At 43.9% G+C, this 26,060-nt stretch overlaps 3 protein-coding genes across 3 annotated transcripts; all 3 read left to right on the forward strand.

Annotated features, from left to right (window-relative positions):
* Window positions 1-1,567: 1,567 nt before the first annotated feature.
* GJA9 (gap junction protein alpha 9) lies at window positions 1,568-4,952 on the forward strand. The gene is made up of 2 exons (XM_032202333.1): window positions 1,568-1,618; window positions 3,375-4,952. Exon 2 carries the CDS (start codon window positions 3,396-3,398, stop codon window positions 4,950-4,952), a length of 1,557 nt encoding a protein of 518 aa, XP_032058224.1. The 5' UTR covers window positions 1,568-1,618; window positions 3,375-3,395.
* Window positions 4,953-6,236: 1,284 nt separating this feature from the next.
* Window positions 6,237-11,690, forward strand: MYCBP (MYC binding protein). Its single transcript, XM_032202224.1, has 5 exons — window positions 6,237-6,316; window positions 6,475-6,547; window positions 8,220-8,268; window positions 9,179-9,308; window positions 11,592-11,690. Exons 1-5 carry the CDS (start codon window positions 6,302-6,304, stop codon window positions 11,634-11,636), a joined length of 312 nt encoding a protein of 103 aa, XP_032058115.1. The 5' UTR covers window positions 6,237-6,301; the 3' UTR covers window positions 11,637-11,690.
* Window positions 11,691-13,368: 1,678 nt separating this feature from the next.
* RRAGC (Ras related GTP binding C) lies at window positions 13,369-23,778 on the forward strand. Its single transcript, XM_032202329.1, has 7 exons — window positions 13,369-13,641; window positions 15,967-16,170; window positions 16,834-17,033; window positions 17,903-18,017; window positions 19,500-19,642; window positions 20,497-20,645; window positions 21,679-23,778. Exons 1-7 carry the CDS (start codon window positions 13,369-13,371, stop codon window positions 21,828-21,830), a joined length of 1,236 nt encoding a protein of 411 aa, XP_032058220.1. The 3' UTR covers window positions 21,831-23,778.
* The last annotated feature ends 2,282 nt before the right edge of the window (window positions 23,779-26,060 follow it).

Raw genomic sequence — 26,060 nt, forward strand, 5'->3', positions numbered from 1 at the left:
AGTGGCATCTTCATACCAAGCATGCATAACAGGTCTGAATTTTTGGCTACTGTGCTGCTAACACGAGCTCCAGGAAAACCTCTGTACACAAAGCATGCGTATTTCTTTCCCTAGCTTCCCTTTTCTAAAATGAGGTCTCTTCCTCTTCCCTCTTCCAAACATTTTGCTTGCATTTACTAAATTTTAGAGTGTTTGAATGGGTGTCACCTGCTCTGTTTTTACAGGCTAGGTATAAACATCACTCCATCTTCAGTGTGTCTGACAGCTAGACTGGGGGGGTAGCAACTTGCTCCTGAAAGGAAACACCAAGTTATATGGGCTGGGAAAATGGAGTAGCAGTTGCAATGTTCAGGGATGTTTAAAAGAAGTCAATGTGACAAGAGAGGTGGCATGGGGAAAATAAATGAGGGGTCAGGGATCATGGAATATAAGGACAGGTGCTGTATATGAAGAAGGAATGAGTTTGGAGCTGCCCAAAGTACTGTTCTCTGTTCTGTTTTGTTTTTATCAGGAGTGCAGCACTAAGCTGTTACAACAGAAGAGATTTTCTGCAGAAATTTACACCGCATTCCTTTGGGGAGGATTTACATTCTTAGATTTTGCATAGCCAAGCTGAATGTTGCTATTGTGATATGTAAACTCCAGCTTGGTTGTAGTTAGCCTTTTTATAACCATGTATTAAAAGAATGAAAAACAATGCTGGAAGATAACTCCAGTGCTTTGACAGAAGCAGCCACAGAAAATCAGTATTGATAATTATGCTGTTAATTGACCGAGTTAATATGGCTGCTGTGGTAACATAATTTTTCATAAGTAATGTCTTATGGGATTACAGGGATAAACCATCTTCTGTTGGTCAACAACTATTTCATTTAAATCGATAAGGGAAAGCATTTTACTTGCTGGTTTTTGAAGGCATAAAGAACAGAGTTAATTGTAGGGCACTAATGCCATGTCGTAAGTGCATCTGTGTAGTGACAGAGGTCTTCTGAAATTCCAGTTTCAATTCAAAATAAGCAAGTTTCCTTTAAAAACCAAAGCAAACCACAAATGAATCAGACAACAAAAACCCTCTGCCCCAAACGACCAGAGGGTCAGGTAGTATTTTGTCCTGACGGTCTGAGCTGTAGCCTGTGCCGCTTGGGACCTCTACATCATTCATCAAACCGATGAAACTCCATTCCCAAACACCAAAGAGAATGAAATTCTCCTGGTTCATCACAGTAAGTCTGCCTGATGTCTTTGATCACCCGTTTATCCCATACCCATCACCAAGGCTTACAAAGGGCAAAAAGCCTCCAAAGGTGGAGACTTGAGAAGCACCCTTTTCTCCCTCCTTCTACCCTCTGTTACGAGCTCCTACCTTGGGCAGCTTATGGCAGGGCTGTTTTCTTCCTTAGGAGTTGTACACATAAGGTGCACAGGCTCCTTGTTTGACCACACTGTGCTAGGATGCAATGCAAAGCTTGAAGTTGTCTAAACCAGGACCTCAGCATTTCTGCTGTAACTGAAGTCTCTAAGATGTCTGATCGTTCCACCTGAAAGGACTGCGTTCATGGTGCAAAGCCTGCCTGTGCCCAGCATTAGAACAAGCAGCGTTTTGCAATCAAATTAATAGGTAAGGGTGTGGGACGGGGTGGGGTGGCCTGGGGTATTGCTTTCTTTTTCGCTGTTTACCTTACGCTGAGATGGTTCTTAAAGCTTGGAAGGTGCTGGAGAGGGGCAAGGGAAGATCGCCTGAAGGAAGTCTGAGCAGTGGATTTTATTATTATTATTTTTTTTAATGTGATTTTTCCCTGTAGATGTTAATTTGATTACAGTTAAATTATGCTTGGAGCTGTAGCAGACTGGCCAGCAGATTGATTTTATCCTCCCTCCCTCCCTAGCAAGTATAAATTCAGCGTGCAAAGCTTGCACTCTGTCAGTTGCTCCAGTAGTGAACTAAACTGTTTGTAATGTGAAATTCGCTCACACGGATGGAAGATGTCAGGGGTTGTAACTTTTCATTGGATGCCATAGAGCTTAATTTTACACATTTTTGTAAAGGAAGGTACGTTTTATTTTTAATGTGCTCTTTATTTGTAATTTGTTTATCTTTTTAAAATGTCTAACACCTATTTGTCTACCAATACAAAAGTGTCTTGTCATGTTTAATAGGCTGTCTTAACATTAAATTTCCTCCGTGGTCATCAGTATTGCAGCCAAGGCTTCAACATCCATTTACTTTCTTAATATTCTTATTTTACAGGGTGAATATTAATTATATATGGACTGAAAACTCTTAAATCGTCCTTATCCTAAAAAATCAGACTATTCTCTTTTAATATAATTTAATTCTGAACAAAGTAAAGTTATATCCACGAATGTAACTGTTATCCCTGCACATACAGAAGACAGATATTTTTGCTAGTGTGTGCACCCACAGAAGTGCTGAAATGGAATTTATAATCTTGTTCACTATGTAGTATCCTGTAACAGAGGAAGAACCAAAAATTTGAAGTAAATGCAAGGTGTGTGATTACACTTATATTACCAGTTTGTCTGTACTCAGATAATAATTATTTGTGAAAATGCTGGTAGATAATTTTTGCATAAATCATTCATTTTTCATAGAACCATGGACAAAGATAGCAACACTTGACACTTAGACACTCCATTCTGTACTTCATATGCAGGTATCATTGAGCAGAGGAGAGTGATCCGATTATGGTGATTTATTTATTTGTTTATTGTTTTGATCCACAACCCAAAAGCTACTGTTTGCTCCCAATTATATGTTCAAAAAATACTTTTTAAAAATTTAACAGTGCATTTTTAGTGAGATGTTTTATTCCCTCATGAGAGCCTTTGTATAACCAGTTTTCACAGAAAAACAGTAATTGGACATTACCATAACCTCAGCTGCAACATGGGTCTCAGAACACCTGAAAATGAGGACCAGGAAATATTTCTCTGTTTGTTTGCAGGGAAATAAAACCTCATTACCTTCACAGGTGTCCTAAATATAAGCACACCGCTCTCACACTGGTGTCTCTTGGATGATGCTTCAAACAGCCCCCAGGTGCACAGAACCCTGCTACCACTCAGGCACCTGATTTTCCACTGACTCGGATGCAGACCTGGGTGCTGCATTTCTCGTAGTTACCTCCTTTTCAGGTTGTCTTTTACTGAGGTTAGATGCAGGTGAACGATGCACTTCTTCATCTTGTAGACAAGAAAGAATAATGCCTGTAATATCAATGAGGAGTGGGTCATGTTGCCAGCTTTACAACGTGAGATAGGACATTTCCTCCCAGCATAATTATTTTCATAATGCATTAAGGAAGGACTGTGGATTTTACAGTATTTGATACTTCTTCTCTCATACATTTCAGTGTTAAGATGGCAGAATAACCATGGGAGACTGGAATTTCCTTGGAGGCATTTTAGAGGAGGTCCACATTCATTCCACCATTATTGGGAAGATTTGGCTCACTATCCTCTTTGTCTTTCGAATGCTTGTCCTCGGAGTGGCAACTGAGGATGTCTGGAATGATGAACAGTCAGAATTTATCTGCAACACTGAGCAACCCGGCTGTAGAAACGTGTGCTATGATGAGGCCTTCCCTATCTCCCTCATAAGGTACTGGGTCTTGCAGGTTATCTTTGTGTCTTCCCCTTCTTTGGTGTATATGGGTCATGCCTTATACAGACTAAGAGCCTTAGAGAAAGAGAGACAAAAGAAGAAAGCTCAGGTACGAGTGGAGCTTGAAAGCACTGAATTGGAAATGACCGAATATCGGAAAAGGCTGGAGAGAGAACTCCGGCAACTGGATCAAAGGAAGCTGAACAAAGCACCCCTGCGAGGCTCTTTGCTCTGCACTTACGTGATACATATTTTCACTAGGTCTGCAGTGGAAGTTGGTTTTATGATTGGCCAATATCTGCTTTATGGGTTTCGGCTGGATCCCCTTTACAAATGTCAGAGAGAGCCATGTCCAAACGTCGTTGACTGCTTTGTATCAAGACCGACAGAAAAGACGGTGTTCATATTATTCATGCAGTCGATAGCGACTGTGTCGTTGGTTTTAAATGTCTTGGAAATTATCCACCTAGGATTACGAAAAATTAAAATGGGGCTTTGTGGGCAGGAGGAAAACAAGGGTGGCCACGGCAATTTCTACATAAACAAATCTAAGAAATACTCAGTGATACCACGCTCTTCTTTGGGAATACCTGCAACCCCTCCAAAAACTCTTCCTTCCGTACTTAGTGGTTATGCATTTTTAATGGAAAAGCAAACCGACACTGCCATCTACCCGGTTCTAAATTCTCCTCCCATGTTTCAGTCTATTCAAAATAACCATACAGAAAGTAGCAGCAACTACACCCATCACAATCAAGAAAATAAATTGCCGAGGAAAAGGCCGGCTACAAGTGCTTTGAATGATCAGAATCAAAATATTAGCACAAATAATGAGGCCTTGCCTAGCAGGCCTGAGACCGAAGCAAATAATTCTCAGAAAGAAGCTGATCAGAAACATTTCCTTGCTGGCACACAGAATGCAGATACAGCTCCAAGTATGTGCTTGAGAAGCTTTGCTGAAATGCCATCACAACCATCACTGCAACCTTGCACTTTTCCAGCTGCCAGCTTCAGAAGACAGCAAGGAATCGTTTCCTCCTGGAACTGCTCCACAGCCGTCGAGAGTGCCGGCTCTTCCACGAATTCCCTCACAAAGAGCAGCAGCAGAAGACAAAGCAGGCTCAGTGCAAACCAAGGGCAGCCCCCTTCCAAAACCGACATCAGAAATCCCAGCCGCCCTGACACTCCTGACTCTGTCGGGGAGGCGAGCTCCGGCTCTCACCAGAGCAGGGGCTGCGGCAGCCCCCAGCTGCTCCCCGTGTCTGGGCGCCCGTCCCTGTCCAGCAGTGCTGGCAGCCGGCGTGCCCCCACTGACCTGCGCATTTAGTGCGAATGCGCCAGTGAATCTCACTACTCAGTGCCCGGGTAGTTACTGGAAGCTGTAATATACGAGCCATTGATAAGAGTAGCCGCCTCGTTTGACTTTAACCAGCTCTTTCACGGAAGTGAAAATAGAAGTTGTGTAGCCCTTTGCTTATTAGCTAAGTAACTTTTAAACAGTCTACTTCTTGGCAATGACAGGATGGCTTGAACCTCCGTGCCGAACATCTACATTAACCCCTCAGGGTTACATACATCATATAAATCCATGCATTAGGAAGTCAGGACTAAAATTACAGCTGTACCTAAACCAGATAAAAGTAGAAGACAAAATTACAGTCTAAAAATGTATTTTACAAAGACCAGTAAATGAAATTAGGCTAAAGAAAGCACTAGAACACCTGAGAAATATGAATTATCAATAAATATGAATTCTTAATTTTATTCTTAATCTTATTCTTAATCAATAAATTGAATTCTTAATCTAAGAATTCAAACACATAGTTGATAGCTCTTTGAAAAAAGAATGTCAAGTATATTCTGCTGTTTGAACTATTAAATACAAAAATAACAAAATATTTGATAAATGTTTCACTTATTCTGACTCCGCAGTATGTTTTTTTTTTCAGTGTATCACCATCAACTTCTTCAGCAGAGAAATCATCGATTCTCCTCTTTTGGTGTCACAGTGCACGGACACCACGCTGTGACCAGGTCAAGGCTGACAACCTCCCCAGGCCACAGGCCTCCCCAGTCGTTTTGGTGTCAATAATGCTCTTTTTGGTGTCAGTAATACACTTTTTGATGCTGGTAACACCCTTTTTGATGTCAATAGGAATCTTTTTGACTCTGGTAACAATCTTTTTGATGTAACACTCCTTTTGATGTCATTAACACTCTCATTGACGTCACAGCGTGCAGACACAATGCCAGGAATAGGCCAAGGCTGCACAGCCTCCCCAGGCCACAGGCCTCCCCAATGTTATTTTGACATCAGTAACCCTCATTTTGATGCCAGTAATGCACTTTTTGCCATCATTAACACTTTTTAATGTCGGTAACACTCTTTTTGACATCACAGTGCACAGACACAACACCGGGACTAGGCGGAGGCCCCACAGCCTCCCCAGGCCGTAGGCCTCCCCAGTGTCATTTTAACATCAGCAACCCTCATTTTGACACGATTATCATTTTGGGGGGGATGTCCCTAACACTCCTTCTGACGTCATCAACCCTCGTTTTGACGTCACAGCGCCAGGCCGCCCCTGGGGCGTGTCTCCCGGCCCTCGTCGCCATGGCAGCGGCGGCCGCCCCGGGGCCGTAAAGGAGGCGGGCGCAGGCGCGCGGGCCGGGCCGATGGCGCATTACAAGGTAGGGGCAGCGCGGACCGGCCCCGGCGGAGCCCCCCGGGGGCTGCCCGAGGACCGGGACCGACAGCGACACCGGGACCGGCCTCGGCGGGGTGGGAGCCGGGCACGGGCCCGTCCGTCCCGCCCCGCCGCGCTGACCGCCCGGCCGTCCTCCCGCAGGCCGCCGACTCGAAGCGGGAGCAGTTCCGCCGCTACCTGGAGAAGTCGGGGGTGCTGGACACGCTCACCAAGGGTACGGGGCTGTGGGGGGTGCTGGGGGCTCCCCTGAGCTGTGGGGGGGGGTGTTCGGGAGAGGGGGAGCTGCCCGCAGGGAACTGTGCCAGGAGCAGAGGGAACGGCCTCGAGTTGTGCCAGGGGAGGTTCAGGCTGGAAATGAGGAGACATTTCTCCTCAGCAAGAGCGCTCAGGCGTTGGGACGGGTTGCCCAGGGAGGTGGTGGAGTCCCTGTCCCTGAGGGTGTTCAGGGAGAGGTTGGACGTGGTGCTGGGGGACAGGGGCAGGGGGTGGTGGTAGGGCACACTTGGACCAGATGAGCTTGGAGGGCTTTTCCAGCCCTGATGACCCTGTGAGGGATGTACCAGTAGGTTTGCCCCAGGACTGGTTAAAGGTCCCTTCCTGAGCAGGGTTCGGATCTTCTGAAGCTGACTGGTAAGCTTTCAGAGAATCATTACGGTTGTAAAACTCCTCTGAGACCATCCAGTCCTACCACCCCCTTACCACTGAAGTCACCCACTAACCCATGCCCGTAAGCACCACATCCAGCCATTGTGGAAGCAACTTGTTATCAGAACAGGGAAAAAACTTGTGCTCCACTGAAGGATGCTTTGGTTTTCTTTATGGCTTCCTCTGACTTCTGAAGTGCTCCCGAGAGCCTTCCGGCAGTGTGCTGATGTTCCTGCCTGACAACACTCGCTGTTTGAAGGGTGAACAGCAGATCTGTGATGGGAGGGAATGGGCTTCATGCTGAGGCTCTCCGCTGGGTGCGTGGGTGCTGTTTGGCTTCCTGTAGGTGTGTTTGTACTATCGCAGTTTGAAGCACGCTGTGCAATAGCAAAACAACTCTTCCAAGCACTGTGGCTTCTTGATTTTGTTTCTAATTTAGGTGCTCGGTGCAAAAGCTGTGCAGTTTGAGCACCTGAAACTGGGAGAGGGGCACTGAAGTTCCCTGCAAACACTGCTTGGGAAGGATTTATGAAACCAAACATCTTCTATGGACGTGTGTGTGCCCCTGTGGGGTGATTACATTTGGGAACTTTCAGACTGCTTATGGGGCTGGGTGCCCCAAATACAGGGTTGGCATACATATGGCTAGTTTTTTAAGCTGTTAGGGTACTGCTGCTTGTGCTGAGCCCTCTGGTACTCTGTTGTCCACAGGAGCCCCAATCCATGAAGGTTTTAGTGAAGTGAGGAATTTAATCACCTCCTCTGACAGTAGCCTTTTAGTTCTGGAGCTGTTTGGAAGCTTGTTTTAATGCATAAAGTTACAGAAGCGCTGATGTTGTCATGCAGCTCTAAGTCATAGCTGAAGTAGAAATAACAGCTAGTAAAGGGAGAGTCTCAAAATAATTAGAAGTCATGTTTCTCTGTTGATGAGAGCCAACACTAGGGTTGTGTGTGGAACATGTCAAACTTGTCTAGGTTTGTTTTCTATGCTAGAATAGTCAAAGACTGGTTAGGGGACCAAGAAACCCCTCTCTGTCTAGCTGTTACCATGTGGGATGCTCTGTGTTCTCCTGTACAGCCCTACTCTTAACATCAAAGGATGTAGGTGAGAACTTTCTTAAACAGAAGAAAGTGCTATAAACATGGCACGCAATACTTATGCCTTCTGGCTGTTGGTATGTGTTTTAAAAGTAAAGAGTTGCATGAACCTTCTGAAATTGTTGAATATTTTCTGTTTGCAGTGTTGGTAGCCTTATATGAAGAGCCAGAGAAACCAAATAGTGCACTGGAGTATCCTTTTTCTCTTCTGTGGAGTGCTGCTGGGGACTTTGCCATGCAGTGTCAGTGCTGTTTCGCACTTCCAGATGAACTGGAGAGACTTGCTCAGAAGACTTAAACTCAGAATGTGCCTTTTCTAGGTGATTTTAGTTACTACTAGCAGTCTTAGTGGATCAAGAGCCACCTGTAAGACAATATATAATAGACAATTGGAAATTCCTTTGGTGCTGAACCACTTCCAGTAACCTTAAAACCTCTGGCATTTTCCAGCGTTTCTGGCTGCAGTTTATTATCAAAGCGTTTGGTAATATTCACATGCGTGTATCAGATTATTCTTGGTTGAAAACTTGTCAGAGAGCTGACCAAATCTGACAGGATACAAGAGAATCGTGCTCATCAGTGTGTCAGCATTTATGAAATTAAGTTACAGGCTACTACAAGATGTTGTAGACCTGCAATGTTAGAATTGATTACTGTATCTGTGGCTTCTGAAGTCTGCTTCTTCACACTGCCCCTTCTTCTAGTAGTATTTGAGTACAAGAAGGTCAAGAAAAAAGTTAAAGACTTTATTTCTTGCTGTTTTGTAGGTAGCCTACCTTTTTTTCCCCTTTTCTTTCTAAATGTTTGAAACACAAATTGAAAAGCTACCATATTCTGCATTTCAGAGGAAAGAAAAGGTTGGTGTAGCAAAACGTGAGCATCTCATATGTACAGATGTCACTTGTTTGTGTGATATACCAATGAACTTGAAAGGCTTTCATATTTTTGGAACTTTATCCTGTAGGATGAAAAGCTCTGTAGTAATCAAAGTGGTTTAATGCAATTTTGGTCATGTTTATTGCATCACTAACTTGTAATTAAGTGTTAAAATTAAAACAGTTACGCTGTCTAATGGAAGAAATACTTAACATCCAAATACCAGCTTTCTGAAGCATCATTTGGGAGCTTCAGCTCCTGAGAATCCAGAAATAGAGGCACTTCGCCTGGAAGTGGCAGAGATGAAAGAAAAATACGAAGCTGTGTTGGAAGAAAATAAAAACCTGAAAACCAAGGTAAAAGTCTGTCTGGTATTCTGAAGTACTTCTGCATTCCACAAGCAGATACTTTGAGGTTTACAATACAGCTAACTTTTTTCACTAGAATAACTGATAAATGTTGTTAACATTGTTTAGCCTTGAGGCTGAGGAATGCCAGCTCATTCCTGGTAGACTTCTGTGTAGTAATTGTTTTGATGGGAGACTTGCATTCTATAATCTAGTTTTACTAACTCGAGAATTTACTTTGTAAAAACTACACGTATGAAGGCTGATTCCCTATTATCACTCAGTCCTATCTGGATATTTTTAAGTTGCCTGATACGATGTAGCTTAGGCTTCCACAAGAGCTTTGAAAAAGAGGGTGGTGGTGGGAAGCCAGTGTATCTACTGTAGAGGTTTTTAAAGGGCTAACTGAAGGAGGAAAATTGTGTGTTAGTTTTTGTATCCTGGTATGGATTTATACATGGCAGGATTTTACCAGTGGAGGTCACTCTTATCACGTTGAACATTAACTTGCCCTTTAGTTAAAACAGCTCTGGTACTCCTGTGTCTGCAAGGCTCTGGTGAATGCAGGGCTGTGCCTTAAGGGGTCTCTAGGCCCTCTAAAAGAGCTCAGAGATGTGAACAGCTTCCCTTTTAGATGGTAATGCCTGTAAAGTGAGCAAGAAGTTTCAAAGTAAAACTGTGAGAACCTTAATGAGCTGGTGTCAGGGCTTTAAGCCACTGTGAGCTTCCATGTCTTTGTCTGGAGGGGATGGCTCTTCTCTCCTGTGTGAACATCCCCGTGTTTGTTTTTGTGTCCTAAACAACTACTGCTGCTTCCCTTCTGGGAGAAGGGATCCTTGGGCACTACTCCCTCTTCTGGAGTGTCCTCTTGCTTACCTAGCAATTCTTAACTAGTACCTGCTGAGTCCTTGCAGCTACGTTTGTTTATGCTTACTAGGAAACACAACAGAGAGTATCCTGCCCCCTCTTGTGGGAGTGGCAGCAGACCAGCAGGCAGCTTGCTGTAGCTGAGTTGAAAATGCAACTAGTAAGTGGACATGTGAAAGCAGAGGGACCTGGGTCTCTCTTAAAAAGGTGTTGCTAAAACTTCTTTCAGGAAAGCAAGCTTTCCATAAGCCAAGTTGTTTACTTAAGTTGTGCTTCGTCCTTCTTTATCTTCAAATGTTAACTTTTATTTTATGTTTTCCATTATTAATGTCTTTTTATTTTGTTCCCTTATTACCTGTCATTCTGACACAGTAGAAGTTGCATGGATGAACTCACACGGATGTTCTCAGCAGGGAAAACTGTTAGCTTTATTTTCAGCATTCCTCTAGCATAAAATACACCCCTCTAATTGTGCCTTTATTGGTAACTTCAATCATGCCTGAATAGGTGTTCTGCTGCTGTGTTAATCTGTGAAGAGCTGTTCTTTTCCTTAAACTTACTGAATGTTATGTATTTACATGGGGGCAGGGGCAGAAATGCAACAGTTACGTCCTTACAGGGAAGAAATCTGATTTCAGGTTGTATAGTGACCATCTGGTGTGGTAAACTCTAGAAGAACATGCTAGAAATGCTGTTTTTGTGGTTCTTGTGAATGCCACAGTGGCTGCTGTAAATCAGTATTGCTACAAGGGACACGATGGTATTTTAATTTGTTTTGATGTATTGATTTTTTAACCTACTTCACAGATTGCAGGATGAGGGGTAGAATCTTAAGTGAGGAAGCTGGACTGGCATATTTCAGACTCAGTCCTGGCACTCGAACTGTTTTTGAAGCTTCAGCTTATCTTTTATGTTACCGAGGTCAAGTAAACATCTTAATGTTTCTTTGAAAATAACTTTCCAAGTAAAGGTCACACTTTAATGCATGGCTGCCTAGGCCATGCCTTCTATAAAGAATAATCAAAGCTAGAATGATTTCAGAAAGTGTTTAGATACCCTTGCTATGAGAAAAAATAATTATATATCAGTACAAATCAAAACTTAGGAGGCACTGATCAATACCAGCTGCTATTTTAGATTAATAGTACTTCACGAGACCTAGAAAAAGAAATGGGAAAGTGAAAGTGTACTTGAAAAGCCAACTTCTTACAGCTGTGTGACTGTACAATGCAACAACTTGGTGCTTTGAAGGAAGGGTTAATCTGTTGCTTAACTTGAAAATGGACATGCATAACTGCCTGTGATGGATTAAAATACAAAAAGAAAATGCAGCACTTCCAGACCAGACTGCCTTTCATACTTTTTAATGTAGAAATTGTCCCTAAGATGTTGTCCCTAACTGAATTCCTCTCTTTAAATCCACAGCTGGCTCAGTATGAACCACCTCAAGAAGAGAAGCATGATGAATAACAGTAGTTACTCCTTTAATGCCTTGATTTAATAAAGGGCTTCCTGAGAACCGCAGTCCTGACTCTTCTGTGTGAACTCTGCACATCTATTTAGGTACCCGATCATCTTAAAGGAAAACAAGTGTTTTGAGTGTGATTTCTGTGCAGCTGCACCACCAACTGATGAATTTAGACATGCTGGCCAATCTTCCTGCTTTCTGTGCTGCAGAAAAGGTTGCTGTTATGATTAACTTGTAGAGAAATGTGCCTGCCAACTTTGTGTAAGTTGCATATCATGGTCGATGATCCCATTAAGCTGCTGATCTCTTGGTATTCTCTCAGCTGGGAGGAGGGAGGAACCAACTGTAAAAGCAAGACCTCCAAAGCATGTTGCAGGCTGGTACTTGGTACTGCAGTTAGGCTTCTGCTGAAGCTGGTGTAGGGCAACTGTCTGCTCAAAGTGGCATCAGGAATGGGTATAGTTAAGTGAGGGACACAGCATGCTGCTGGAGCTGCAGTACCACCTGCATCATTTCATAGTGCTTCTGAAATGCAGAATTGTCTTTCATGGGAAAGATGCATTTCAGAGAGCATCATTTTTTTCCAATCCTAAAACTAGGAACTTTAAAGGCAACTGTTGATGGGGAAAAATGTGGGGAGATAAGGAGACAGAAGTGCAGTAGTTGTTTATGTATAAGATCTACTGGCTAGTAGAATAAGTTGTTTCTAGGATTGGTCTTGCACCTGGTCTTAGAGGTGTGGTGAGATAGAGCAGAGCTGCTGAGGTCAGTGTGCAAATTGAAATCAGGTGCTAATGAATGTACTGGCTTCTTACCTTGCTGCTGTACCTCTTCTTGATCTAGAGAGGACAGAAAAGAGCTAAATGAGCAGGTAATGCTGTGTTAACTCTTAAAAACAAAACAAATAAATTGGAAACCCAACACGCTGCTTTCCTCTCACCCTTGTTGCAGAAGGTAAGTTAGGATGTGTACGCTGCATTCAGTTGCAGCCTGGGGAAGGACTGGGAGGGGTGGTGCTGTAGGGAATGTGTCACAGCTGGGAGGGGGTGGTGCTGCTCAGAGCACACCTGGCCCTGGGAGCAGCAGGCAGGTCAGGTGTTGGGCTGGGGCAGTTGTAGGGTGAGAAAGCATCAGCTGGGAGGGCGATAAGGGGCGCTTACACTGCTCTCTGGTCACCCCTCTGCTGGTTTTGCCTTTGGTCGTGTGAGCCTTAAACGGGGCTGGGACAGACTGACAGCCCCGTAGCACAGCTTCACGCGAGGGCCGAGCCGGGCAGCTGCTGCCGGGCGATATTAACGAGTGGTTAACGAGCAGGGCGAGAAAAGGACCGGGCAGGGCGAGCCCCGCTCCCGGGGCGGCCGCTGGGGCCGGGAGCTGCGGGGCACGATCGGGGCTGGCGCATGGAGCGCGGTGGCCACGCCCCCTGCACGTAGCCACGCCCACCTCCATTCACTCCCTGACCAGTGACCACGCCCACCCCGCTCACCACGTCCCTCGGGCCATTCACCGCGCCCCCACGCTTAGCCCCGCCCCCTCTCCCCGCCCCTCCGGCTCACGTGCAGCCGCGCCGTCAGGTGACTCGGGTCTTGTGCCCGGAGCCACCCTACCTTGCTGCTGCCTCCCTCAGCCAATGGGCGGCGCGGAGCCGGCGGCTCAGCCAATGGGCGCGGGGCCGGGCGGCGTTGGGTTGGCGCGGCAGGCGGAGGCCCGGCGGGGCGCAGGGCGGGGGCGGCCATGGCGCTGCAGTTCGGCGGCGGGGGCGCGGCGGGCGCGGCGGAGGAACCGGCGCTGGTCGGGGGCAGCTTCGGAGCGGCGGACGCCTTCCCCAAAGACTTCGGCTACGGCGAGGAGGAGGAGGAGGCGGAGCTGGACGGCGGCCCGGGCTCCGGAGGCCCCGGAGGCGGCGGAGGAGCGGGCGGGCCCGGCGGCGGGGCGGGCGGGGCGGACTCCAAGCCGCGGATCCTGCTGATGGGGCTGCGGCGCAGCGGCAAGTCCTCCATCCAGAAGGTGAGCGCAGGGTACCCGCCGCTCCTCCGGGTCGGTGCCGGTGAGGGCAGGCTGCGGAGAACCGGGGGAGGCCGTCCCGGTGTGGACAGGACCCCCCGGTTGTGCCCGGCCCCCCCGGTGGTCGCCACCCCCTCCCCAGAGCAGCTGGCCCCGGGTCCGTCGCCTTCCCGAGGCGCTGCCGGTGCTCAGCGGGAGCGGCCCCGGCCCTGCCGCCGGTTCCCGTAGGGGCAGAGGCTGCGCTCCCCCCGCTGCAGGCCGCGGCGAGGTGCTGGGCGAGGAGGAAGTGGTGCTGGGAGCCGCCGGTGGTGGGTGCTAAAAGAACGCGGGGTGTTCTGCAGCTCCGGGGTTTTGTTTGCCGGGGCTGTTCGGGGAAGGGGCTGCGGGGGAGGCACGGGGGTTGTCAGCCCGGAGCAGGGGGCTCTCCGGTTTCCCTGTAATGCGAACGTGGCCCCCTTCGGGGCTTTCTGTAAAACTTCTCTGCAGAGGAGCCTTTTTTGCATGTTGCACGCAAGGAGGAACGGATCCGCTGCTGGTAGCAGCGCTGCGCAGGCTGCGTGGTAATCCCCAGGCTGGGCTGCGCCACTGGGTCCTGAACCGCAGCCTGGGACTCCTGCCTTCGCTGGGGACTCGTTCCTTTCCTTAGGCAGGGTTTACAAATCGCTCTGGAGCTGTTAGAAAACACTTACTTTGTGCTCTGAAACACAGACGGGGCTGTCACTGCCCTCCAGGCTCTCCAGTCACCTGTCAGTACCCAGGCCTGCTGCCCCCCGCGTACGTGCAGATGTCGTGGTGGCACCGAAAGGTTTCTTCTGAGTCTGGGCATGGGAATGGCAGCCCCCACAGGCTGTTACTGGAGATCTCAGTGTTATCCACAGCTGGAAGTTGTGAAACCTGAAAGCTGGAGGGATCCAGTAACCCCAAATTGTGGCTAGATTTGAAGACTTTGCAAGTCACTTCATAGATGCAGCTTTTCTTTTTCTTCTAAGCAAAGGTGGGAGCACCAGCTATGTCAGCCATGCACCGCTTTGGGAAAGTGGATGATGACATTGCTTCTCAGAGACTCATCTGCTTTAAATGTAATTCATTAATTGTGTCCTGCTCTGCGTGAGGGATGCCAAGTTCCAAAGGAGTGTTGATTTCCAGGATGCCTTAAAACTGTTCTTCAGACCCCAAGGGATGTCTAGTCCTCGCAGTAAAGCCACTACCTGCCTAGAACTGCTCTCACTTCTCCATACCAGTGTCATGCTGTATGAAACCTCACTCAGACCCTAGCTTCCTCAAACCTTGAGGAAGTGAATTTCTTTCCCCTTATTTCTAAAAATCTGACATACTACTTTCAACCTCACTGTGCAACCATTAGGTGTGCTGGGTGTGGAGCTGTTTGTTTTCAGTTTGACAGAGAGTGTTGCATTCACTCTTCTTAATGGTTGACTTTTATAACGGTGTGAAACATTTAAAAGAATAAAAGAAACATTTCATGTAGCAGTCCTAGAGTTCAACCACCTTACCGTTTGTAGTAACATTTGTGACAGGCAGTCCAGTTGCTGTAGCACAACATTTGCTGTTGAAGCTGACAGCTTTTGTTACAGACTGCTTTGCTGTGGGCTTACATGTTTCTGTTTGTTCAGGAAAGGGCTAAAATCCCAGTGGAGCTTTGTGAGTACTAGCAATAACTGTGTCTTTCAGCACTGCAGCTAAACTGTTTACCAACTACCATGATACTTTGATAGTTTTCAACATTCCTCTAGGGTACTTGAAGGGAGAGGGTGAGCAAAGATAAACCAGTCGCTAACAGCAGGTGAACTACCCTAGGTTCAGGGCCCTAAAACAGGGATGTATTTCTGTAAGCTTACATTGTAGTGTAGCAATGGTTCGTTTCTATTGCACTATAAACTGCTTTCAGGCTGGTGTTGGGCATTTTGTAGAGGAAATTCTAGGGCTAGAAAAGAACAGTTCTTAAAAGCTTTTGGTTGCTTAATAATGTGGTGGCTTTACACCTGATGCAATATGGCTAATACAGCAACATTTTGAGATACTGTGTTTGACTTGCAAGGAAGAAAGAGCAACTGGATCGGTGTCTTTAGGCAGTATCATTATTTAAGCTTGTAAAAATATTTAACTGAATTGAGTTGCTTGGCTCTAACAGTAGGTTATTTGCTTAGCTGATGAACCAGGCTGTCTCTTCACCAAAAGGGAAAAGTCCCTGTAGAAAAAGCCATACTCTTCAGAGCGGATAAACCTATTTGTAAGATTCAAGTCACAGAAGTTTCAACAATCTCTTCTACTGAGGCCAAGTCAAGGCTATTGTTTGTGTTCTTTTAACAGGTGGTATTTCACAAAATGTCTCCCAATGAGACCCTGTTCTTGGAAAGCACCAACAAGATCTATAAGGATGATATTTCCAACAGTTCGTTTGTGAATTTCCAAATCTGGGATTTTCCTGGACAGATGGACTTTTTTGACCCAACGTTTGATTATGAGATGATCTTCAGAGGAACAGGTGCTCTAATATATGTTATTGATGCTCAGGTAACTTCTTAAAAATTCTTAGTGATTTGTATTTTACTTTGTGAGAGGAACAATTGGGAATCTAATAATTTGGATTTTTAAATAAGGTTTTGTGAAACCTTTTTTACGTATGAAAGGCTGTGTTGGCCATCTCACTTTCTGGTGTGTGATTCTTAGTTCTGTGAACTGATTATGTGGAACATGCAGCCCCTGTGGAGATGGTGGAAGGGGGCAGGTACTCTGAAGTACTTGTGGGAATCTGATGTGCTAAATGGTCTGAATGATCCAATTATGCCCTTCCTCTGCTGTTGAATACTATGGAGTTCATGTAATAACAGCGTGCTTCTGACCTCAGTGTCAAGGTACTGGTACTGTTAGGTATCTGTTAGCTTCTAATGGACTTAAGAATCGTGCTGTTGGAGAGCACCTGGTTATTGGGACCGTTACTGCTGCATTTTGCTGGAGTTGAAGTTTAAGCTGCCTTTTGCTATGAAAGCTGGTTTGGTATAATTGCGCCTTGCATAGCTAATGAAACAGTCTAAGCCACTTGGATTCCTGAATCTCCAAGGTATTCTCTTCTCCCAAACTTCTGTTTCATCACAGAAGTGAAATGAAGTTCTTGTACTGAAAGGAGTTATTGAAGATAGAGGCTTTTCATTCATTGCTGCCAAAACTTATTTACAGGATGACTATATGGAAGCTTTAACAAGACTCCACATCACAGTTTCAAAAGCCTACAAGGTCAACCCAGAAATGAACTTTGAAGTTTTTATTCATAAAGTTGATGGTTTATCGGATGACCATAAAATAGAAACTCAGCGGGATATTCATCAGAGGGCTAACGATGACCTTACAGATGCTGGGCTTGAAAAACTTCACCTTAGGTGAGTTACAAAATATTGGCATATGTGATTTGGCTGTTGCTGATAATGCCTACAGACTATGGGGTTTTAGATGTCATAGTGGATTGGAGCAAGGTCTTGTTAATTTCTTAAAGTTATAAAATAAACTGTTGAATTTTTGGCCAAATCTCAGCTAGCTACCTGACTAAAATAAGGCAGGCTAGCGTATCAGTTTCCAATCAACAGGCTTATGAATAAGCTTGCTGATAATTCAAGATCCTCTTGCATAGCTTTCATTCAGTGTAACAGGCCAAATCTGTACAAGTGGCCTGGAGAGGCAGGGGAGGGAGGACAGAAGAAGCTGTGTTCTAATACTGTCTACCACTGGCTTTTCAGTATGACTGGTTTAAAAGCTTGGTCTCTTTCTTGATATTTGACCTGCTTTTTAAGGAATCTTTTACTGAAACCTTTAAAACAAACTATCTTTTTTTTTTTTTTTTCTTTTCCTGTTTTTACTATTTTATTTCTTATGGGGCCTTTAATTATGGCCAGTCTCTCAGTGTCAGTGTGACAAAGTGGAAGGTCAGGAGCAGGACTTGATGAAACCTAGTTAGACATTTAACTCCTTTGCATTAAGTATTCTTGTAGGCTCAGTGTGTTGTGACAGCAAATTCATTTTATTTTTTTGCTCTGTTCTCACATCTCCTGTGGAAGCTTATATCGTGTTTACTCCAGTCTCAGAAATGATGTTCTTGATGGAGCAGCCAAAGATATCTGTGATAAAGCATCCCAGTTTAATTACCAGGCTTGAATGTTAGAAAATAAAGCTTTAACATTTGAATTGTGATTCTAATAGACTCATGAATCTGTTTTTTTTTTTTTTTTCCTTTTCTCTTCCCCCCTCACCTCAGCTTTTATTTGACCAGTATCTATGACCATTCAATATTTGAAGCCTTCAGTAAAGTGGTTCAGAAGCTCATTCCGCAACTGCCAACACTGGAAAATCTACTAAATATCTTTATATCAGTAAGTGTTAATTCAACAGAATTGTAATTGAATTATGTGGAACAATGAAGCAAGTCCTTCTGCTAAGGGACGCTGGCCTTGGGAGGTTTGGGTGGCTTTCAGCATTGTACTCATCCTAATTGTCTGCATTAGAAGTTCTGTACCAGAGCTAAACTGTCCTGGTCTGTGCTTCATCCAGGTTTCTCAAAATGCTAGCGAAGTGTAGTTTGGCTTGTTGTAACTGCTGATAAGGAAGGCTTCTGCCAGCATGATACACTAATTAGTCTGTCAAGGTGCTTAGTAGTGTAATGTAGCTGTGGTGCCAAGACGTTTTTTTTCATATGAACTTCACCTGAAACCAAACTGTCAATTTCATGTGGCCTGCAAAACCTTTGTCCTTATTTTAAAGTTTGTGTTTTTTACAGAATTTGTGACATAGAATTTTGTGCTATGTACTTTAAATCAAATGAAATACCAACCTAGGGACAAGGCTGAAGTAGCCTGTCTTTCATCTGAGTTATGTCTGAGACTGTTGTAGGCGTGTGGACAACATGGAAAATTACAGTTGGGATTGAGAGGAGCTGCGTGGGTCAGATGCATCACCCCATGCTACTGTTTGAAGCTTGCTTCCCGTTGGCAGAGGACTGTAATAACCTGGCTCAGCAGATAATGGGCATGTTCATGCTGCTAAGTGCCATGAGGGTACAGCGTGGCCCTGATGCTAAAAGGATAGGTTAGATCCTTTCAGCATGCTGGCTTGATACTCACACAGGCTAGGATAAAGCAATAATGAATGCTCCTGGTGCGTAAATAGAACTTAAGCTTTGCCAGAAATCCGTGGTGTATATGTGGTTAACTCGCTTAACAGCAGAAGGCTTCTGAACTTAGGAGCACGTGAACTTTGCTAAAGTGCTTAAAGTTACATGTGGGATGGTACAATTGGCTGCGTGCTCTTCCTTTATCATAACTGCCATAATAAGATATTCTTTGTGGAGTCAAAAGTTTAGAAGCTGGCTTTATTGGCTCTGCATGTCAATCTACATGGCAGCTGCATCACACAGTCACTGAACTGCCGAGATACTACAACAGCGTGCTGACACGCTTTGTTGCTATGAAGTAACTCATCTCTGAACCTGGTTTATCAGGTGAATATGCAGCTCTTCTGGTGTTAATAGAACAGAAACTATAATGCTGAATTTAGATTCTGGTAGCAGAGTAAAATATATTTTTTAATTACAATCTAGTAAATAATAAACTAAAAGTAATTCTAACCAAGTCCCAAGCTTTACATTTTGTCAGCTAGAAGGTGATATTGATAGGTACTATAGCAACAAGGGTATTGTATTTATAAACTGTATGCTCTAGATCTTGATTCTGTTCTAAGCCTCTAGTTGTTTAAAACATTTCCTGCTATTAAGAATGTGAAAGTGTATGAATTCTACTTGAGATTTTAAAAAATGCAGTTATTTTAAAAACTCATCCAAATTCTTTCTCTTTCTGAAGAATTCAGGCATTGAAAAAGCTTTTCTCTTCGATGTAGTCAGCAAAATCTACATCGCAACAGACAGTTCCCCTGTGGACATGCAGTCATATGAGTTGTGCTGTGACATGATTGATGTAGTGATAGATGTTTCCTGTATATATGGGTAAGTGATGAATACTCTTAAGAAAAAAAATCCTTAAAAGTTGTAGAATAGGTTGCAAACTATGCAAATGGTGTTGGCTTCATCATCCTGCAAGATGCTATTAGTTGTTCTATAGAGCATATTGGTTCTGTAAGTGACTAGAATAACATAACAGATGATTTGGCAGCTGGATCAACTATTTGTAATCATTTTTCTTCCTCCACTCACGTCTGTAAAAAGCCATTTGACATTTTGAAAAGGCAAGGGTTCAATGTAAAATATGAATACTGCTGTCTTGTTTGGCACGGGATGGTAGTATGCAGATATGTTAGTACCTGCAACAACTGGGGTTGATAGCATACAACAGCTCCTAAGAGTGACTTGCAAGTCACGTTGCTATCAGCCTTCTTGCTATCTCAACGGAGTAGCTTTTGCCAACTTTCAATTTGGCTCCGGTTCCTCAACTTGGCTTTTGAGGGATGCATATAGCACTTGTTTCTCCTGGTTTGTGGCAGAATTTTAGTTCAAAACACATTTTTCGAAGTGGCCCTAGAGGTGTGGTAACTTAATTAAAGGTGTGATTGTAACCTGAAAAATACAGTACTGCCAATGAATACTGCAGTGTTTAATGGTCTATCTCTTGATGGATCAGCCCCAGGGCTGTATAACCTCTTGTCTTTTTGCAGAAGTAGCTCTACAATACTGCTATTGCTACTACAGTAACAGAAATAACACTAATAGTTTGTCCCAGTCCTTAAAACTCCATGCAGTTTTAGCTTAACACCAAAACGTGTCCCCCGTGTCACGGGTATTTGTCATTGTCATTTGTCATGAAGTTACTTATTTATGCCTTGGGTTAACTCATTCTTTCTTAGGTTAAAAGAAGATGGTACTGGAAGTGCTTATGATAAGGAGTCAATGGCAATTATCAAGCTCAATAACACAACGGTCTTGTACTTAAAGGAAGTAACAAAGTTTTTGGCATTAGTTTGCATTCTTAGAGAAGAAAGTTTTGAGCGCAAAGGTAAGAGCCTTCCCTGTTTGAATGGCTTTTGTCTAATGATTTTTATCAACTATAAAATATTAATATTGCCTTACAAGTCACCTTAATTTTGTAAAATTAAATTTATTTAATTTCATCTGGGGGTAATTTTCTCCCTTCATAGAGCTAAAATGATCTTATTTTTATTCTTGTGAATCATTGCTTGAATGCTGTCCCCCTGTTGAAATGACTCGTGTAGCTAATGAGGCCTGTGTCATTACCATCTGCTATAGTGCAGTCATTTGAATGGAGTAATGCTTATTTGTTCTGCTTGACAGGCTGCTGTGTTGTGATAGCCATATTCTCTATTTCTTGTGTTGCGCTACTGCAACCTTTTTAACATAGGACTGAAGAAATCAGCAGTGGCAGGCTAGTACAGTGGTAGGAACTTAGAGCAAAGGGTTTAATGTGTTGCAAGTTTAACCAGCTATACAGTTGCTTGGACCTGTAGCAGACAATTGGTATGAGTGGTCTTGCATATATTATGGGGTAGAAATGAAAGAATAAACCCTAATTTCTAAGTACTTGACTTAGATAGTGATGGTGTTTACCTTAGCGTTTACAGACTGTTCAAAAGAAGAAAACCAGATATGTTTTAATAACTGTACTGTACTTAGAATCATTGAAGTTGGAAAAGACCTCTAAGATCCTCTAGTGGAACTCTTTAACTTTTAACCTAGTACTGACTCCAGTTTTACATGATCTCAGAAGTTTTACCACAGTTAGGATATGCATCGATGACACCATCAGAGTGCAAGATAATGTCGAATGTTATCTGCTTTTTAATTATGAATTATACACCTTGTGTTCCAAATGAGTACTTGCTTTCTAAAAACAGTCTAAACAAATATTGGCACTAGAGTAAAAACTTAACTGTTAAATTTTCTGAATCCACATTCATACTGAATCAAGTAACAAAATAGCTGTGTATTGAATGAAACATACTGATTTTGAAGGTCTGACTACATGTGGCAAGCTGAGCACAGTTTTTCCTCTCCCCGCCTCTCCTTGACAGGTCTGATAGACTACAATTTCCATTGCTTCCGCAAAGCCATTCATGAGGTCTTTGAAGTAGGTGTTGCCTCCCACAGAATCTGCAACCATCAAGCAAGCACCTCGAATATGAAAGCAGTGACTCACAATGGCACACCTAGGAATGCAGTCTAGAGGGAAACTAAAGACATTGGATAGACTTGTCAGCTCTTCAGTCCAAAGATTTGTGGAACAAGAGAAGAGTAGTCTGAAAGCCTGAAGTATGTTTCACAGGAGAAGAGCGGCGCTAACTGTGGCACAGCAGCTTGTAACTCATGTCCGACAACTGAAACTACTGTAAAAATACTTTGAGGCCAGTGGAGTTAGAAATGTCAGTTTGAAACCACCTTTATTGCAAGCGCAGTGGTATTTCAGTTTGGAGTCCTGTTTTAACAGTCTGTCTATGACTGATTGCCCGGTCAAAACTTAAAAATGAGAGAGTTGAGTTTAATGTGAAACATCGAACAGTCACTTGCTCGACGTTTTTTTTAAATTATTCTGTAGAATGTCCAGTTTTGCTTAAGTTTAACCTCTTATCATGCAAAACATTGGTGGTGTTAATACTTAAGCTCGTGAAAGTCACGCTTTCTGTTTTGTGAGGCTGGTCTCACAAATCATTCCATGAAGTTCTTGCTTTCCCCAGTTTGCTCAGAGTATCCTTGTGAATTCTGTACTTGTGAAGTGGACACAAGGTAGAGCTCTGTTCTAGTGACTCGATGTTTGCTTGGAGAACTGAGCTGGAGTTTTGTTTTGAGAGATCATGATACTTTGCTTTCAGACAACACTTCTTGTTACGCCCGCTTTGATGGAAGGGAAGTGTTAAAAACCAGGAATAAACTACCTGCTCTTTTTTGCTAAAACATGGATGTCATAAATCTGTGTGATTAATCCTATTCACAAAACAATTGCATGGCTAACTAAACTGAGATGTCTGCCATCTGTTGGAATATAGCAACCAGTTTCAGCCATTTCCAAATGAAGAAACGATCACATTACTGGCTTGTGACGGTAGATCTCTCCTTACCCTCTGACTGGTAATCAAGACAATTTTTAGGAAACTATCTGAAGGTGTTATCCTTGAATAGTAATTAAATATTGGAGTGCCACAACCTAATAATAATAATGGACATTTGAAGCGTGTTGATTCTGTATTGTGGCAAACAGCTTCTTGTTTGTTGCCATGCAATCTGAATAGAATTGCGTGTATTCTGATTTTGTGAATGCTGGCCGTCATATTATGGGAAGTGTATCTGAATAGTTTTCATCTAATTTATTGGTAATATTGCTGCAGATGTCATATTGTACATCAGCCTTGTTATGCAGTAAGCTCAGCTATTGGCCCATAAAGATCTTGCCACTCTTTGCCTATCCCTATGTGTGTATAGGTGTTCCGAAGCCACTGGACCAATTGACTATCCAAGTGCCACTATAAAGGTTTCTACCAGAAGGTCTGTAACCGTAAACGATCTCTGTGACTGATGTATTTATGTGGTCAGACATAACCACAAGATTGCTTATGTGCTTATAGAATTGATTTTTATTGAACTATGTAAAAATTAACATTCATGCATTTACATTAGGGTGTATGCACATACTATGTAAATGTTTTTCCTTTGATTTAAAGCTGTTGTATGATACTCTATACATAAAGGATCTGCTCCAAAAGTTACTCAAGTCAGTAGGAGACTTGGGAATTCAAATGCTTTAGTTCCGGTCTCTGTTGGCAGTTGTCATTCTGAACCTAGGCTTAGCCCCTTTCTGGTAATGGAACTGCAGGGTTGTTTTTTTAAGGATGTGCTGTGGGCTTGTAAGATTGGGTTTTTGTGGCTTGCAAGCTCTACAACAGTGTTCAGGTACGCAAGGTGAGAGGAGAATAGGCAATATCACAGGAAGTAACAAGTCATTCCCATTTTTGTAGTGAGTTTTCCATGTTCAGAGTATGTGTTCCTCTCTGTCTTCATTCTACATGATTCTGTGCTAATAAAATGAAAAAAGATCAAACCATGGCACTATTGTTTCTGTTGGAGGGTGAGACACTTCAACAAAAGTCTAATAAAATTGGCCTATATGATTAAGCGAATAATGCCATGCTATCTTTTTTTTTTTTTTAATTTTAATATTATATTCCCATGTGAGACTTTAAAAAATCTAGTCAACCTTGGCTTTCCTCTCAATTTAAAGCTGACTCTTTATTGAATACTCAGTATTTGGAAGATAACTCTAGACTGTAAAGGCATGTAAGTGATAAAGAAGCTTGTTCTCTTACTTTGATTAATGATGAGCCTTAGGCTGCGTTATGAAGTTCTGCTTTCTAGTGTGCCGTTTTTGTTGTTTTTCAGTTTTCTATTGCATTTATGTGTGACTCTTATTATTTTTGCTCTTAATTATCTTATTCTTGAATGATTGCATTTACTAAAAGTTAATGATAGCTTCTCAAAACAGAACATCAATATACTTGCATGATTACTGAACATTATTAGCTTCAGAAGTTAAATTTATCTCTGTTAAGGATCAAGATCTTTAAATTACTGAAACTATTCTTAATTTTCTTTCTAATACATTAATCAATTTAAGTCAAATGCTGCTATGCAAATAAGAGTGTACCTTACCCTGTTGCTGCTCTGGCAAGGCAGTTCTCAGATTTTGCTGAGATCTCTGTGGTCATGGAGGGGAAGGACAGGAGCTTTGTCTTTTCTTCCTCTTGCAGACACCTGTGTCCACTTTGCTGACCTGCTGTAGGTGGAGATACCATTAGAGAAAAAAAGGGAAGGTAATATGACAGCCTCTCCAGTAATGGAGGTCTGAAATTGTAAAGGAGGTCATTGAGTAGTGCTTCATCTTTTTTTTTTTTTTTAATCTCTGAATCTACAGTCTTTTTTTTTTTTTTTTTTTTTAAACTAAGACCTGAGGATGTGCACTTCTAAGGAGGAAGAAAAAGGGGTAGAAGGGGAGCAGCCTGCAAGAAGGAATGAAATATTCTTTCTTTTGAAGAGTAGGGCAGTCTCTGTGAGCTGCCCTCAAAATTGAGGAAGCTGGCACTGCAAAGGCCTGCGATGGCTGTAGCAGCAGAGGGGCCAATGGCGTAGCAGTCGGATCAGTAAAGGAGCCCACAGCTCCCTCACTGTCTGGCAAACCACATGTTTCTGATTGTGGCCCCACATGGCTCTTTAAGGCCTCAGAGACTGCTCGCCAGGGGCCAAGCAATCCCACTGCATCCTTGTCATTTTTAGTTGCAGAGTCCCAAACCTTGACATCAATTTGGTCCCATATTTCAGGATCATAAACTGTCCGATTGTTAATAAGGAGAATAAGCTGTAAGGTTACCAGGACAGTCTTTATTGCTAAGGACGTAGGATTCCCCATAATGTGCAACTGCTTACCAGTGAGGGGCAGTTGTGTGCTGGCTCTGCTTCTCTCAGCTTGAGCGTCTTCCCAGCGCCAGTGTGCCATTTCCAGTGCCTTTTTGTACGAGCTTCTTTGAGCAGTTTGCGGAGTTTGGCCGAACCTATCTTCATGAGGCAATTAATATGCCTGCTCCAGTCCTGGTCTCCGTTCTGCTAGCCTGTTCCTTTTAATTCCTTCTTTATGCTTCTTTATTGACATAACTTCATCGTGTTGCCTTTCTTTTTTATCTTGAGGCCAGGCTCCCCTCTTATAACCTTCTCCCACAGCAGTTCTTTTCAAAACAACTTTTCATTGGTCAAACAACTTTGCATATAACAGCAACAGCAAACACCCAGAAACTTCCATGCCTTAATGGCTGGAGAACAAGAAACCCGAGACTGCACGGAGTCTCCTGAATCACCCTTCTTTGTTCCCTCTAAACTCTTTTACATTCCTGATGGCCTCATCATTAAGAGTCTGATGTTCTCACCAACCACAGGGCTTGCCTACCCCCATGGCCACACTCCCACATCTCCTCCTTCTTTATTAATATCAACCATCTTCTCGACACGAATTACCACTCCATATATAACAAGGGCAAGGCCAACCCCGGGCAGAGGTTCAGAACTTTATCTCGTCTCTAGCTGCTGTCTTTAAGACCCAAGTTGTCCCGTCACTCAGAACGAGTGCCCTTTCCCTCAGCCCTTCCCGCCCTCCCCCTGCCTGAGGTGCGGCCGGGACTGGCCGCCGCCTCACCCCGTGCTGAGGCGAGAAGATGCCCGGGGGCTCCGGTGCTGCCGTCCTCGCTTGTGGCTTCCTCACCAGCTGTGACCTGAGGTGCTGAGCAGCCATGGATGGGCCCGGCCTTCCCCTGAGGTGACCGCCCCAGTCGGCAGGGGGTAAGTTGTGCTGAAGGCCCTGGCGCAGGGGAGAGGCGGGAGCGGCCATTTTGTCGCTCGTTCCCCTCATGGTCCGCGGCGG

Source organism: Aythya fuligula, chromosome 23, assembly GCF_009819795.1.
Source record: "Aythya fuligula isolate bAytFul2 chromosome 23, bAytFul2.pri, whole genome shotgun sequence".
Classification (NCBI taxonomy): Eukaryota; Metazoa; Chordata; class Aves; order Anseriformes; family Anatidae; genus Aythya; species Aythya fuligula.